We start from the raw sequence: 17,165 nt of genomic DNA, 5'->3' as shown, positions 1-17,165 counted from the left end.
AGTCAATGGTCCTGACCCAGGCTAGGGAGGAGAAGTTAGAAAAGCCTTGCAAACAATCCTTCACCCACACCAAAAGGCCAAGTTGCTGTCTCTTCCTACCTTCTCACAGGATATAAAGGAGATCACAGAGAAGTGTTATAGAGTTCAACACCAAGTGCATGGTGGAGCAGGAAGGGTGGGGTCTGTTTCAGAGCTCTGCTGACAGGGAGAATATAGAGAGGCATAGAAAAGACAGTATGTTGGCCTTTAAGGAGCAGGAGTTCAGAAGAGCTCTGGACTCCTCTGTGTGATCTTGGACAAGTCATCTAACCTTGCTGGTCCTCACTTTTGGCCCAATGAAGAAAATACCAGTTTAATCATCTAAAAATATTGTTTGGAGGATGAAAAACACTGGAAAAACACTTGAAAATATATAAAGTACTGTGGGAATGAAGATGATGAGGCCAGTCAAGCTGGGAGGTCCATATGGGGGCCAGTCACAAGAGGCTTTCTTTGCAAGGCTGAGTTATGTGAACATGCCACTGCACAATGGACATGCACACACAGAGTCTAGTCCAGGAGCTTGAGACCCTTTAAGGGGCTGGCTGTTTCAAGGCAGAACATAAACCAATTCCAGATGCCACTGCATCTGCCTCTATAGACAAAAGGGTAGATATGGGGATTCCCTACCAATTCTGAACCCAGTTTCTGCTTTCCGAGAGGCAAAGGAGAGGAATCCATCTGAGTGGGAGAGGAGAGCATCATAGGACCCCAAAAGGAGAAGGCCAATAGTTACAAGTTAGGGAGGGTACCAGGTCCCTTTAGTAGATAAACAGGGGGTTAACTCATAGCTATCATAGGTTTAGTTATCAAGGAATCAAGCAGCAACCCCATGGACTAGTAGTATCTTCCAGACTCAAGGGACAGCAGAAAATTATTCCATTTCTAGCTTTCATGCTACAAATACTGTTTTAGCCACATAATCTAGTATTCACAAATATTTAGTCTCTCATTTGATTTTATATATCTGACACTGGTCCTTGCTTCTATCTAAATGTGTCCTTGTTTTGCTAAGCCCCCAAATGATCTTCTCCCTACCCTGCCTTCTCCATACATATATAATCCATTGGGAAAGTGCTAAAGAAATTCTAAGGAGCAACCACACTGACTAGAGATCTTCTAAGCTGAGAAGGTAATGTCCTAAGAGCCTAGTTTTCTAACACCAAAGAAAAAAGGTCAAAAGGTTGGGGGTCTCCCAGTCTCATCACTTCTGGCTCATAGTCCCATTTTGTCTTGATTCCCACCCTTCTATGCTTCTAAAAGCTAAGACTGCCAAATAAATATAAAGCCCACTGAGGGAGGCTCACTTTCCCTTCCTCAATCTTTGAAACCCTTCAGGCCAGGATGACCCTCCCCAAAGGCTAGACTGCCTTGGACTCCCATCCCATGTTACTAACCTTACTAGAGAGCCTGTTTGCCTTTAGAGATGATCCTCTGGTGCATGGTGCAAAAGAAAATTAAGTAGTGAACAGGCCAGGTGGATGCAGGTAGCTCTCCCACCCCTTCATCCCCAATGCCCTCAGCTTAGGCCTTGGTGCATGAGATTCACAGCATCCCCTAGCTTCCCCAACCCAATTCAGTCCTCTCCGTCTGTATTAGAGTTGTTTCCCTTTCTAGGCTTCTGGATGAAAATGAGGATGAAAGTGAAGATAGGCAGCTCTTTGTGACAAAAAAAAAAAAGGAAGATCCCTCATAGATAACTTTCCAGAGTCTTAAGGGTTAGAGCTAGAGAGATGAGTATCCAGAGTGAGGTAGGACCAAAAGAAAGCAACAAACCTCCAGGACTAGGCCAAAATCACTTCAGGAATATGAGATATTTCCAAATAGCAAGACTTTCTCAGGGTCCCCTAAGCTTGTTCCAGGAAGTCAAGGCTATACTACTTCTGACCTTAGCCTGGTATTCTTGAAGTATTAGCAGGGAAAGTTCCTACAGATGCCAGACCAGGCTGCAGGAGAAAGTTTTTCATCAATTCCTTTCCTGTTCATTATTGAGACCGCAGAGAAGATAAATGTATCCAACAGAGTCTCCTGAAATGGAAAGCCAAGTTCTAGTCTATGCTCTGCTCCCAATTAGCTGTGGGACCTGGGGAACATTACCTTTCAGAACCTTCACTTCCTGCTCTGAAAAATGAGTATTTTAATACCTATCCAACTTTTGTCCAAAACCTCCAAACATATTCAAGACTCATTCAATCACTGAAGCTGAAACAAAGTGTCATGCTACATTCCTCTCTTTCCTTTACCTCTCTAATCAGTTACCAAATTATTTGTTTCTTTTCATCCCAAGATCCTGATTACCTCCCCTAGTGGTCTACTACAATGACTTCTGAATTCTTCCTTTTCTTCCTACATACAAACCACTAAAAATGTTATTTCTAAAAGCAAATCTGATCAATTCTCTTTCTTTTAAAACTCTTTTTGCCATTCTCTATCTCCTAAAGGGTAAAAGCCAAAATCCATAGCTTTTCTGAGATTTTCATCGTTCTAGCCTCTGCGTATAATGTTTTCTCTGCCTAGAATACTTTCTCTTCCCTGTAAACAGGGTGTTAGCACAAATGTCATCTCCTTTGTGAAGCGTTCCCCCAAGGTACACACTGTTAGTCACTCCTCCTTCCTCAACACCCCCATAGCACTTATCAGACTGTTCCATAATTATTCATGGATCAGACTGTAGTTCATGATGACTGGAATTGTATCTTATCATCTAAAAATGAATCCCCATGTCCAGAAGAACCTGGCACAGAGTAGACATCAATATATGCTTATTGAAGGAGTAAAGGAAGCAGGGGCCCCACTGAGAATTATAATGCATGTAGAAGAACATAGTTTAGGCAAAAGTGCTATAGGATCATGGGGAAGAATCAGCAAACCCCACACAGAGAAGGGAAGAAAGGTGTAGGAAATTTCTGATCTTAAAAAGGAGCCCCACAGCTGGGAAAGAACAGGACAAGGAGAAAATTCCCCACTGCACACATCCCCAAAGTTGACCAAGCAGCAGCCAACAGGCAAAGGCCAAGGTAAAAGCAGCAGGAAGGGAAGGAAGAAAGAGAAGAGAGACAGCTGATACCCCAAGCTCTCTGAATGCCCAGGCATCACAGCGGTGCTGTCAGAAGGGGGTGGGTCAGGGTAGGGATCCATCTGGAGGAAATCGGAAGTGCTGTGGGGATAATAAATAGGGTGGACATGGACGGAGGTGATGGTGGTGGTGGTGGTGGTAGTGGAAGAGGAACAGGAAGAAGAAGGAGAGGCAGATGGTGGGCTGGTCCCGAGGCCTTCAGAACTGAAAGACTGTCCAGATGAAAGGCTGCGCATTCGCCGCAGAGAGACCCGGCTCGTCAAGAAGTGGCCAGCCTCGCCCTCTACCAACCTCTGAGATCCCAGGCCATGCTGTGGTTCCGTCAGGCGCTGCCGGACACTGCTCTGCAGGCTGGGGGCTGCAAGGAGAGTGGAGAAAGTGTGAGAAAGGGCCAATTCCCTTTGGGCAGCAGGCAAGCAGGTGGCCATATAGAAATGCCTGCTGGAGATCACTCTGGGTCTTTGATGCCCAATCTAAAGAATGGGGTACCACCTCCCAAAAACCTCCCACCAGGGGTCCTAAAAGGATGGGAAATTGAAGATGAAGTGCCCAGGTCAGTTTTAGTGGGAACTCCAATGGAAGGAGACCTAAGACCAATGTCACTATAAAGGGAGGTGGTAAGGCAGTTAGTGGGAGGACATAGGCAGGGAAGGGTAGAACAGGAATTTGGAGCAAGGTCCGGGAGAGCACTAAGAACCAGCCTTTTCAGAACGCCAACTTCAGGAAATAACTTGTAACTTAGACAAGGACTTACACACAAACATTTTCACCAGATCACTATTAATAATTGTATGAAAGTAAACATAAAGGTAGGACAATGGGAAAACAAGAATACATATACTATAGGGATATTAAAAGTGAGACTCATGCCAGGTGTGGTGGCGCACGCCTGTAATCCCAGTGGCTCAAGAGGCTGAGACAGGAGGATTTCCAAGTTCAAAGCCAGCCTCAGCAAAAAGCAAGGTGCTCAGCAACTCAGTGAGATCCTGTCTCTAAATAAAACACAAAAAGGGCTGTGTATGTGGTTAAGTGGTTAAGTAGGTTCAATCCTCAATCCCTGGTACCAAAAAAAAAAAAAAAGAAAGAAAGAAAAAAAAAGTATATTTAATAACACTGAACTTTGGTTTTAAAACACTAGAGTTTGAGACCAGACCTTTCCACTTCTAGCTTGATCTTATAAAAGTTACATCTCATTTCAATTCATAATTTGTAAAAGTCTGCAGTGTTGTTCTGATACTTCAAAGTAATATCTTTAAATACCTATCATAGATCATAGCACTCAATAAATGGTTGTGGTTATCATTACCTTCACTGTTTTAAAATTTTCACAGATAAAAGACTAAAAAAACAAGTGCTCAGCTATGGTGAGACTATGAATGCCTTTTCGATACTACTATTTACCCTTTTTTACTCTACATATTTCTCTAATATGCATGTAAACAACCATGATCCATCTCTTGGATCAATTCTGCTAATCAGGCTCTTGGAAGATGAAAACCACCATGCCCAGTGAAGGGGTAGCTGGACACCAGGTAACTTACGAATGTGCCAGAGCATCCAGCTTTGGCTCAATCCCAGCTCAAACTGAAAAATAAATGTAGACCTTTGTCTCTTTTCCTTCACCCTGAGAGATTAGCTGCCCTGATTTCTCCTGAAGATGTGAGAAAGGCCCAGGTTAAAAGGGTGGCAGAAGCCTTGGAAGGGACTCTAGGAAAAAGCACAGTTACATAGTGATAGAGAGTTGGAAGGCAGGGCTTCTATGGCTGGTGGCCTTCAAGGCATTAGAAAGAGGCTAAAGAGAAAAAGGAAGCCCATAATATGAAGGGGAAGAGGAAGGAAGAAGGTAGAAACAGGAAGGAGGTGAGAAACCTGAAAAAGAAAAAAGAAAGGCCTGGTTTTTCCTTCCTTCTTTCCCTGCCAGCCCAGCTGGAAGAAAGGCAACTAAGACACCTGTGTCACTGGGCTGAAGGGAGAGCCAAAGATTTTCATCACTATGAATATTCTCTCTCCAGCTCTTGGCTGAGCAGGCTGATTCTTCTCACCCCCGAACCCCTCCCTGCAGTTAGTAAGGATGGTGCTGAGGGGACAAAGGGAGCAAGCAGGGATGTGAGGCAGGCAGGAAAGGGGGTCCATGGGGGTAGGAGTGTTGGTTTAGTCCCAAAAGTTGGAAAAAACAAAAGCCCCAAAGGGGCTCCTCAAACCCGGGTATTTCCAGAGGGACTGATCATCCGAGCCGGCGGATGTAGAGCAGAGAGAGCGGTCACTGAACCTACGCCCCATCAGCCAGGCAGCATCTAGGGTCAACACCCAGGCCAAAAGGAGAAGAGAATCTGATTTATGGAGGGCTTCAGCCTGCCCATCAATGAGAGATGGGAAAAGCTGGGGACAGGGCATGGACTAATCGCTCAGAGCTAATTAAGGTCCCTTTCAACCTGTAGAACATAGGAACATGTAAACTGTCAAGGCAGGATCCAGCTCTACCTGTCTATGATCCAAATCTTCGTAGCCCTTTCACTAAAGTCCTAATGAGATACCAGATCAGGGAGACAAAGAGACTTGGCTAGGGGCAAAGTATCACTGCGAAATTTACAAATAAATTTTGTTTAGAGTGAGGATCCAGCCCAAGGAAAGGATCTAGCCTTCTGAAAGCGAGTCCCTAAACAAGCCATGGCTTTCTGCCATTCCCCCTGAACTGGTGCCACAATAGCTTTACCATAAGGCCTATTATGTTTAACTAAAATAACCTCTCATCCAAAAGGAAAATTCAGTGGTGGGTCAATAAAGGAAAAGTCCCATCATTTACTAAGGAATTCACCTAGAATGTTGTTCCTTTTGGCGTGGCTCTACTCACTCTCATCACTTGCAAGGGAGAGGGAAGGCCCAGGACAGAGAATGGGGAGGTTCAAGAGCTCAGATGGAAAGCAAGACATGCTTGTGTAGGAGGTCCCTCCTGGGCAAAAATGTCTTCCCAGCTGGGAGACTTTAAAGGTATATCACTTTAAGGGACTGTTGCTTAATGGGGCCTCCCACAAAAAGGCAAAGAGAAGAGAAACATCATTCCATTCATCTGTTTTAGCAATTACAAATAAGGAAAATAAATAAATGCAATGAAATGAATGCCATTTTTCATAGTGAATCAAAATCCCTAAAGAAAATTATTTTTATAAAAGTAGATAGCTGGGGAGAGGAGGGAGGATAAATAGGAAAACAAAGAATGAAGAGAAACACATTTAACACAATCAGCCCAGGACAAACAGGGCAAATAGCAAGGAAAAACCATCAAAAGGACAACTATTAAAAAAAAAAACCCTGGGCTGGGGATGTGGCTCAAGCGGTAGCGCGCTCGCCTGCCATGCGTGTGGCTCGGGTTCGCACCACATACAAACAAAGATGTTGTGTCCGCCGAAAACTAAAAAAAAAATTAAAATTCTCTAAAAAAAAAAAAAAAAATTAAAAAAAAAACCCTGGTGTGAATTGTGCTTTATTAACCAAGGTCATGAGGTGAAGTGTTTCCCTGGTTATCCATCCCATGTGCTATTTAAGCCCAGCAGAGGCCACGGACTTTTCAGCGTGTATCAAAGATTCCTTTCCTCAAACTCCACCAATGAGGTCACCTACACTGCATGGACAACGGTGACACAATTTCCTCATCCATGTCATCCACGTCGTCGGTCATGATGAAGTGGGTGGGGTTTGGGCGTGTACTGCCCATCCAGCTGGGATCTATATTGAGGGCAGCTACCAGTGAGTGCATGCCAGGGTTATTAACAATCTGGAAACCACAGAGGATCTCGATCTGTTGCCAGCGGTGCAGGCGCTCCCTCAGTGCTGCTGTCACCTCGCTCAGGGCTTGCCTGAAGACAAATAAAAGACAACTATAGTCATGGACTGGATGGGAGTCCAAAAAGAATGAGGCCTCTTTTCAGAGAAACAAGCTGGAGGTATGTGTGTGAATTATAAACCCAATAAACTTATAAACAAGGTGGGAGCTGAATCAGGCCTAGGGTGGGAGAGCAGAACTGTCACTCCCCCATAAGGAAATGGATTAGAAGCTCTATATGCCCTCAAATTCTAAAGGTAGTATGGACATTGCCAGAGTTGATAACTGGTGCTACTTACTTAGCTGTTAGGATTTTATGATCCACATCATCCAGGGAAGAGCTGTGGGCCACATGGAAGGTACCAAAGAGTGTGTTTCTCTTCTTTTTTATCTTCTCAGCCTGCAAAGATGAGGCCCCCAGCTTAAAGAGAGCAGGATTAGAGGTTGAAAGAAATGAGAAAGGGCTTCCTGTGACTGGGTTCCCTTTCTCTTAACACATCTTGGGCTACCCAAGGAAGAGAAAGATGGGAAGGGAAAATGAAGGCAGTGGGAGGGAATAAAGGAAAAGAGGAAAGAAGCAAAAGGATTCCCTGTCAGGAAGGAGAACCTCTGTCCAAACAACAGCCTGGGCCTGGGAGACCTTTCCCTCTACCTGCTTCCACTTGCTTCATCTTTCCCAGAAGGCAGGAGGGTGTACCCATACACCCTTATTCCCTCCTCCAGAAGCTTAGGACATTATCAGGAGCTGTACATCAGGAAAAGAAATAGAACCCACCACAGGATATCTCTTTGCCCAAAGGGAGGTATAAGATGAGGCAAAGAAGAGAAAGAGGGCTGGGAAAACAGAGAAGGGTGGGGAGGTAAGAAGGGGGCAGAAGGAGGACCACAGAAGGGCAGGTCTTACCCCCTCCTTAGCCACCAGCAGCTGCTTCTCAGCATTTTGCTTCTTGATGTTGTAGTACTGCACCTCCACCTCATGTGTCAGCTGTAGCCACTTCTGAAGGGCCTCTGGAGCATACCATGAGCTGTGTGATTCCAGCTCCTTCTCTGCTTTTCTCAAGGCCTCCCGAACCTATACAAACAAGAGAATGTGAGGGTTTTTTTTTTTTTTTTTAACTGATTCTTTGTTTACTGATACCCTTTCCAACACCTCTCTATGATGCTTCAGAATTCCGAGCTTTTATCTGCCTTACAACTTGCCCAGGAAGGAGAAAGGGCAAGCATTGTTCTTCAATTTCATGTATAAGGAAATAAGCTCAGAGAAGGAAAGTAACCTACTCAAGATCACACAGTCAGTAGGGTCAACCAGAATTCAAAGAGATATTTTTTGCTCCCATTCTAGGGTACTCTTCTATCACATCAGCTGACACTCCTCATCATGTATCTTCCCTAATCTCTTCAGGAACAGGTCACTTGGGGCATCACCTTACTAAGAGTTAGGATCTATGCTTGGGCCTCAAAATAGCACAACGTGGCAGGAAAGTACTTGGTTAGGAAATTGTGTCATTTGCAGAAAATGGGTGAACCTAGAGACCATCAGACTCAGAAAGTCAGACTCAAGACAAGTACTGTTTTCTCTCATATCTGGAAGTTGTGGGGTAGGGCAGGAAGAGGATGTCATGAATGTAGAAGAGAGACCATCAGTGTAGAGGAAGGTAAGGAGAGGTACTGGGGAGTAAAATCAATCATTTTATGTTATATGCATATACAAATATGCCTCAGTGGAAGCCACTCTTCTATATAATTAATATGCACCAATAAAAAAGGGGGAAAAAAGTATTCAGTTGGGAATCTGAAATCTAGTTCTAGTCCCTGGTCTGTCACTTGATGGCTGTGTGACCTTGTGTTTTCTTAGAAGATCTTAATTTATGGGAGTAGAACCTTTCTTCCATACAAATCCAAACCATCTGTAAAGGGGTGATTTCAGAAGAGAGTGGGCTATTTTTTGTGGAAGATATGTAAACAAATCATGTCAGATGATTCCTAACCCAGGAGTACATTAGCCTTAAAGCTCTCCAAAGTCATTTCAAGCCTACATCCGAAGTCTATGATCTCTCTGTAAACAGGGCAGGTAGTCTTTGAAAAGTACTCTGAGATGGAAAGAAAATGAGTTTTCCCATACCTAACTTAGGTAATGCCAACAGAGGTCCAGAAATGAAGGAACCAATGTATAAGTAGAAATCTCCTCACTGACTTTCTCTATAAGGGGCACACAATAAGGCAGATTGACACAAAGCAAAAATCCTTGCTTTGTGTCCACACTTGTGTGTGAAAGGCCTGAAAGTATACACACACATTACATACACTGGATTCCTTACTATCTCACTCAGGCTACCAGTATAAGTGATCCCCAACTCTCCCAGCTGGATGCTAACCTTCAGCTGTTCAGAATCCCAGAGTGCTCAAGATTGAGAACAGTCTCATAATCTCCAACTTCAGCCACTGAGGCCGTGTATCCCACAGCCTAACCCAGGCCAGGAGGGTCTTAGTAAAGGACAGGACACCTTTCTTCCTGTGAGAGCCAGTGAAAGCATCAATCTTCATTTGATTTAGGATCTTGGAAAAAAAAAAAACTGTAAAATGCCCCTCTCCTGGTTTTATGGATTTAAAATGAAGAACAGATATCTTAGAAGCTAATAAACCAAATCTGAAAATTTATGATCAACTTGTACATTTAAAAGAGTTAAAGCGAGGCTGGGGATGTGGCTCAAGCGGTAGCACACTCGCCTGGCATGCGTGCGGCCTGGGTTCAATACTCAGCACCACATACAAACAAAGATGTTGTGTCCGCCGAAAACTAAAAAATAAATATTAAAATTCTCTCTCTCTCTCTTTAAATAAATAAATAAATAAAAGAGTTAAAGGAACAGAATAAACTAAGTAGGGAAGAATGGATGGAGAAGAGAAAAAAAAAGAGAGTAAATATAGGAAAATGTGATCATCCTGGGAGGCTGGCCCACCAGGCTAAAAAACCTGTTTGTTTAATGAGAGAAATAACTATTAAATAGGGAAATGAAGATTATCAGAAGCAGAGAGACAGAGACAGACACACTGTTCAACACATAAGTAACAAATGCCTGAGGAAAAGAAGACAATAGATGGGCAAGTCAGAGTGCACAAGTCCTATTCTTTTATTCTATACCTATGGTTTTTAATATTGTCACACACTTTAATCACATGGGGAAACTTTTAAAATACAGATACCTGTCCCCTAACTTAGAAATTCTCATTTAATTATCTGGGCATTGACCTGGGCATTCAAAACTGTTTAAAAACTCCCCAGGTCATTTTAATATGGCAGCCCAAGTTCATAACTACTAAAGTATATATTTTAAATATTATCACCAGACTTCCACTGCCACAGGGCTTTATTACTACCATTCATAGGACTTCTCCATTTCTCATAGTAGAAGAATAGATTAATGCAACAGGTCATGGTAGAAGAATAATTCTGAACCAACATCTGGAAAAAAGGTGCATAAATTATGAAAATCGGATTTTTTAAAATATCCGAGAGCCGAAGAAGTGATTAAGAGTAGGTCCACAGTTCCCTAAGTATAATCCAGGGACCTCCAAGTGTCCCTAGCACCTTTCAGAGAATTCATGAGATCAACACTGTTTTCATAATAATACTAACACATTACCTTTTTCACTCGTCGTCTTTCACAACTGAACTGCAGAGTTCTCCAGGGGCTATATAATGTTTGAAATCACAGACTGAATACAGACACTAATGTAAGAATCTAACAGTCTATTAAGCCAGACATTTAAATGATTTGCAAATTTGTAAAGAGTCATTTTTCATTGTTTTTTTTTAATTTAGTCTTTTCAGAAAATATGTTATTTGTGTTAAAAGGCAAGGGGTTTAGTATAGTTCTTTTACAGGAATTAATTTTTAAAAATTTTCTCATTTTTAATTTCTAACAGGGTAAATATCAACAATCCTGCCCCCCCAAAAAAATGTTCTTTTAAGTTCCAAATGATTTTAAGAGTAAAGTGGTCCTAAGACCAAAATGTTTGAGAACCACCAGATTAGATTAACAAAATCCAGAAAGGAAAAAAAAAAAAAAAAAGCCTTTTTAAGGTGAATTAACAATTGCACATCAATATCTTCCCTGGAGGCATCTGATGATTCTAGGTGAGGGCTGAGAATCAGACTTGGGCCATACAGAAGAACACCACTGGGGCACAGAGAAATAAACCTTTTGTGAGAACTGAATCTCTTATAGACTTTCAAGGCTAAGGTGAAAAAAATCTACTAGCTCTCAATAAAAATTCAGGACATGACTATGAAACTGAGACAAATCAGAGCTAGACCCAGTCTTGTAAAACTATAACCCAGCTCCAACGCAGCTCCATCTCTGTCAAAGGGTGATCCGTGCCTCACCAAACAAACCTAACAGGAGAAAAGCTGACACCTATACATGATGGAAGGTAAAATCATCTGGATCTTCTATTTTTTATACACATCATCTAGCACTTAATAAGTTATTACACCTAAGAAGATGAAGGAAAACACAACCAATAATCTGGAGGAAAAATAAGCAGTCACATAAATGATCCAGATGTAAGAGTTTACTAGACAAGTATTTTAAAATAACCATACTGATGTGTTAAAGAAAATATAGGAAAAGATAGTCATAATAGATAGAAGAATGTGAATTTTGGACAGGGAGATAGAAGAGTAAAGAAAAATTGATATTTGAAAGTTTAAACCTACTAAATGGGTTAAACAGCAGAATATAAGATTAAAAAATTCAAAGAAGCCAGTTGTAGTGGTGCACACCTATAATTCCAGCGGCTCAAATGGCTGAGGCCAGAGGATCTGAGTTCAAAGCTATCCTCAGTAATTAGTGAGGTCCTAAGTAACTTAAAAAGACCATGTCTCAAAATGAAACATAAAAAGGGCTGAGGATAAGAACCCCTGGTTCAATCCCTGGTACCAAAAAAAAAAAAAAAAAAGGAAAAGAAAGAATTCAAAGGAGCTGGTCATGATGGTGGGCCTGTAATCTCAGATATTCAGGAGGGCAGAAGGATTGCAAGTTGAAGGCTAGCCCCAGCAATTTAGTGAAAGCCTGTCTTAAAATATATAATAAAAAAGGCTGGGGATGCAGCTCAGTAATGAGGGACCCCTAGGCTCAGTACCCAGTACACAAAATAAAAATTAACAAAGTAAAAAATAAAGAAAGAACTCAGATACCTAGCACCACAAAAACAGGGGAAAAAAATAAAAGAAAATAAAAAACACTCAGATTGAACAGGGCACAGTGATGCACACCTATAATTTTAGTGACTCAGGTGGGTAAGGCAGGAGGATCACCTCAGTTCCAGGACAACCTCAGCAATTTAGTGAAATCCTGTCTCAAACTAAAAATAGAAAGTACTAGGAATGTAGCTTAATGGTAAAGTGCCCATGTGTTCAATCTCCAGTCATTCTCTCAAATATAGCAAAAGAACAGTGTATTATTGGAATTTGTTTTTTATCCAATATGACAAATTTTAAACAGAAAATAGCCAAATCAAAGCAAAAGAGGAAAAAAAATAGAACTGAACATAAATTACATGTAAAATACACCTAAAAGACTGAATATAAATACTGAATTCTCAGAAAGGGAGAAAATTGAGCAGAAGCAATATTTTAGGAGATACATAAATCCTCAAAAAATGTTGTTAAATGTTTTATGTTCATTGTTATTAATCATTTTTTCATAAGTACTTGTTGAGAGTTCTTATTGGTTCATTTTAGTTATATATAACATTAGGACTCATTTTAGACATGATTATATAAACATGGAATATATTTGTTCTAATTCAGTTCCCAATACTTCTCCCTTTTCCCTCCCCTCCTCCCTACCCCGTTCCCTTCCCTCTACTGATCTTTCTGCTATTTATTTATAGTTTTTTAAATTAGTGTTTTGTGGATGAACATAATGGTGAGATTCACTCTAATATATACATACATAGGAAGCTTAGATCAGTTAATCATGATTTTTAAACTTCCATACCCTTACTGATGTTGTAGCTGTTCATTATCAAAAGTGCTACATTTAAATCTCTAACTTTAACTATGAATTTGACTATTACTCTACTAGTGCATTTAACTTTTGCTTTCTTTAAAAATATTTTGGGGGGGGTCTGGGGTTGTGGCTCAGTGGTAGAGCGCTCGCCTAGCAAGTGCGGGGCCCTGGGTTCGATTCTCAGCACCACATAAAAATAAATAAATAAAGATATTGTGTCCAACCACAACTAAAAAATAAATATTGTTTAAAAAATATTTTTTGGTTGTAGTAGGACACAACACCTTCAGTTTCATTTATTTATTTTTATGTGGTGCTGACGATCAAATCCAGCGCCCGGCATGTGCTAGGCCAGCGCTCTACCACTGAGCCACAACGAAGCCCCTGCTTTATATATTTTTAAACTTTATAATTAGGTGCATCCAAATGAAGAGTTTTTATATATTACACTGAATTTACCTAAAAAATATCCATTTTGTCTCTATTAATACTTCTTGACCTAGAGAATACTTTGTCTGGTATTAATATACCTACACCTGCTTTATTTTGCTTAGCATGTATCCTCTATCTTTTTTTGTTTGTTTGTTTGTTTGAGTCTTGTTTTTTAATCTTTTTAGCCATTCTATGCCTTTTTAATTTGTTTTAAATTTTAATTTGGTATATATGCATGACAATTCATATTACACAATTTTTCATGTCTCTGGTTGTACACAAAATAGAATCACATCCTTCATGTCTTCAATACATGTACTTAGGGTAATGATGGCCATCGCATTCCACCATCTTTCCTACCCCTATACCCCCTCCCTTACCCTCCCCCCTCCTCTTTTCCCCTTTGCCCTATCTAGAGTTCATTTAATCCTCCCATCCCCCTGCCCCCAGCATATTATGAATCAGAGAAATCATTCAGCATTTCGTTTTTGGGGATTGGTTAATTTCACTTAGCATTATATTCTCCAGCTCCATCCATTGACCTGCAAATGCCATGATTTTATTCTCTTTTAATACGGGTAATATTCCATTGTGTATATATACCAGAGTTTCTTTATCCATTCATTTACTGAAGGGCATCTAGGTTGGTTCTATAGTTTAGCTATTGTGAATTGTGTTGCTATAAACATTGATGTGGCTGTGTCCCTGTTGTATACTGTTTTTAAGTCTTTGGGGTATAGACCGAGGAGTGGGATAGCTGGCTCAAATGGTGGTTCCATTCCCAGTTTTTCAAGGAATCTCCATCCTGCTTTCCATATTGGCTATACCAATTTGCAGTCCCACCAGCAAAGTATGAGTGTGCCCTTTTCCCATATCCTCGCCAATACTTATTGTTTGTATTCTTAATAGATGTCATTCTGACTGGAGTGACATGAAATCTTAGAGTAATTTTGATTTGCATTTCTCTAATTGCTAGAGATGTTTAACATATTTTCATACATTTGTTGATTGATTGTATATCATCTTCTGAGAAGTGTCTGTTCAGTTCTTTGGCTCATTTACTGATTGGGTTATTTGTTTTTGATGTTTAGATGTTTTAGTTCTTTGTGTAGCCTGGAGATTAGTGCTCTATCTGACATACATGTGGTAAGAATTTGTTCCCAATTAGTAGGCTTTCTATTCACCTCACTGTTTCTTTACTGAGAAGAAGCTTTTTAGTTTGAATCCATCCCATTTATTGAGTCTTGATATTAATTCTTGCACTATAAGAGTCTTATTAAGGAAGTTGGGGCCTAATCTGACATGATGGAGGGTTAGATCTACTTTTTCTTCTAATAGACATAGTGTCTCTGGTTTAATTCCTAGGTTGGTTATCCACTTTGAATTGAGTTTTGAGCAGAGTGAGAAAGGGGGGTTTAATTCCATTTTGTTGCATATAGATTTCTAATTTTCCCATCACCATTTGTTGAATAGGCTATCTTTTCTCCAATGTATGTTTTTGGTGCCTTTGTCAAATATAAGATAACTGTAATTATGAGGGTTAGTCTCTGTGTCCTCTATTATGTACCATTGGTCTACCAGTCTATTTTGGTGCCAATACCATGCTGTTTGTTTTACTGTTGCTCTGTAGTTTAGTTTAAGGCCAGGTATAGTGATGCCATCTACTTCACTCTCCTTGCTAAGGATTGCTTTAGCTATTCTGAGTCTCTTATTTTTCCAGATGAATTTCATGACTGCTTTTTCTATTTCTATGAGGAATGTCATTGGGATTTTGATTAGAATCGCATTAAATCTGTATACTTCTTTTGTCCGTATGTTATCATTTTGACAATATCAATTCTACCTATCCAAGAACAAGGTAGATCTTTCCATCTTCTAAGGTCATCTTTGATTTATTTCTTTAGCATTCTGTAGTTTTCATTGCAGAGGTCTTTCACCTCTTTCATTAAGTTGACTCCCAAGTATTTTATTTATTTATTTATTTTTTGAGGCTACAGAAAATGGGGTAGTTTTCTCATTTCCCTTTCGGAGGATTTGTGACTGATATCAGAAATGCCTTTGATTAGTGTGTGTTAATTTTATATCCTGCTACTTTGCTGAATTCATTTACTAGTTCTAGAAGTTTTCTGGGTCTTCTAGGTATAGAATCATATTGTTGGCAAAAAGTGCTAATATGAATTCTTCTTTACCTATCCGTATCCCTTTAATTTCATTCATCTGTGTAATTGCTCTGGCTGGTGTTTCAAGAACTGTGTTAAATAGAAGTGGTACAAGAGGGCATCCCTGTCTTGTTCCAGTTTTTAGAGGGAATGCTTTCAATTTTTTTCCATTTAGAATGATGTTGGCCTGGGTCTTAGCATAGATAGCTTTTACGATGTTGAGATAAGTTCCTGTCATCCCTAGTTTTTCTAGTGTTTTGAACATGAAGCGGTGCTCTATTTTGTCATGCTTTTCCTGCATCTACTGAGATGATCATATGATTCTTTGTTTTTTAAAGAGAGAGAGAGAGAGAGAGAGAGAGAGAGAGAGAGAGAATTTTTTAATATTTATTTTTCAGTTTTCGGTGGACACAGCATCTTTATTTTATTTTTATGTGGTGCTGAGAATCGAACCCAGTGCCCCGCGCATGCCAGGCGAGCGCGTTACCGCTTGAGCCACATCCCCAGACCCATATGATTCTTATCTTTAAGTCTGTTGATGTGATGAATTACATTTATTGGTTTCCGTATGTTGAATGAACCTTGCATTCCTGGGATAAACCCCACTTGATCGTGGTGCACTATCTTTTTGATATGTTTTTGTGTTTAATTTGCCAAAATTTTATTGAGAATTTTTGCATCTATGTTCATTAGAGATATTGGTCTGAAGTTTTCTTTCTTTGATATGTCTTTGCCTGGTTTTGGGATCAGGGCCTCATAGAATGAGTTTGGAAGTGCTCCCTCTTTTTCTATTTCCTGAAATAAATTGGAGAGTAATGGTACTAGTTCTTTTTTTAAAGGCCTTGTAGAAATCAGCTGTGTATCCATTCAGTCCTGGGCTTTTCTTGATTGGTAGGCTTCTGATGGCATCTTCTATTTCATTGCTTGAAATTGATCTGTTTAAATTGTGTATATTATCCTGATTCAATTTGGGCAAATCATATGACTCTAGAAATTTGCAGATGCCTTCAATATTTTATATTTTATTGGAATACAAGTTTTCAAAATAATTTCTGATTATCTTCTGTATTTCTGTAGTGTCTGTTGTGATATTTCCTTTTTCATCATGTGTGTTAGTAATCTGAGTTTTCTCTCTGTTTCTCTTCATTAGCATGGCTAAGGGTTTCCCAACTTTATTTATTTTTTCAAAGAACCAACTTTTGGTTCTGTCAATTTTTTCAGTTGGTTCTTTTGTTTCAGTTTCATTGGTTTCAGCTCTATTTTAATTATTTCCTGTATCCTACTCCTTTTGGTGTTGATTTGTTCTTCTGTTTCTAGGGCTTTGAGATATAAGTCATTTATTAAGTAATTTATTTGTTAACTTTTTCTTCTTTTAAGAATGAACTCCATGCAATGAACTTTCCTCTTAGAAATGCCTTCATAGTGTCCCAGAGATTTTGATGTTTTATCTGTGTTCTCATTCACCTCTAAAATTTTTTTTAATCTCCTCTTTGATGTCTTCTGCAATCCATTGTTCATTGAGTAGCATATTATTTAGTCTCCAAGTGTTGGAGTAGCTTTTATTTCTTATTTTTTCATTAATTTCTAATTTCATTCCATTATGATCTGAAAGAATGCAGGGT

General features: G+C 40.0%; 1 protein-coding gene across 9 annotated transcripts in view; it reads right to left on the bottom strand.

Moving 5' to 3' along the window:
• Window positions 1-17,165, bottom strand: part of Stim1 (stromal interaction molecule 1) — a 250,668-nt gene that overhangs the window by 2,714 nt on the left and 230,789 nt on the right. For 3 of the 9 annotated variants that reach the window (XM_048788166.1, XM_048788161.1, XM_048788167.1), the window contains exons 8-12: window positions 7,840-8,007; window positions 7,235-7,356; window positions 6,734-6,969; window positions 5,317-5,409; window positions 3,407-3,473 (exon numbers count right to left, since the gene is read on the bottom strand). In XM_048788166.1, coding sequence (XP_048644123.1) covers window positions 3,407-3,473; window positions 5,317-5,409; window positions 6,734-6,969; window positions 7,235-7,356; window positions 7,840-8,007 — 686 coding nt within the window. Of the gene's footprint in view, window positions 1-1,436; window positions 1,474-3,406; window positions 3,474-5,316; window positions 5,410-6,733; window positions 6,970-7,234; window positions 7,357-7,839; window positions 8,008-17,165 lie in introns of all 9 variants that reach the window. The other 6 variants (XM_048788168.1, XM_048788162.1, XM_048788170.1 and 3 more) reach the window with 6 other exon arrangements.

Source organism: Marmota marmota, unplaced genomic scaffold, assembly GCF_001458135.2.
Source record: "Marmota marmota marmota unplaced genomic scaffold, marMar, whole genome shotgun sequence".
Classification (NCBI taxonomy): domain Eukaryota; kingdom Metazoa; phylum Chordata; class Mammalia; order Rodentia; family Sciuridae; genus Marmota; species Marmota marmota.
This window is presented reverse-complemented; position numbering and strand designations above follow the sequence as displayed.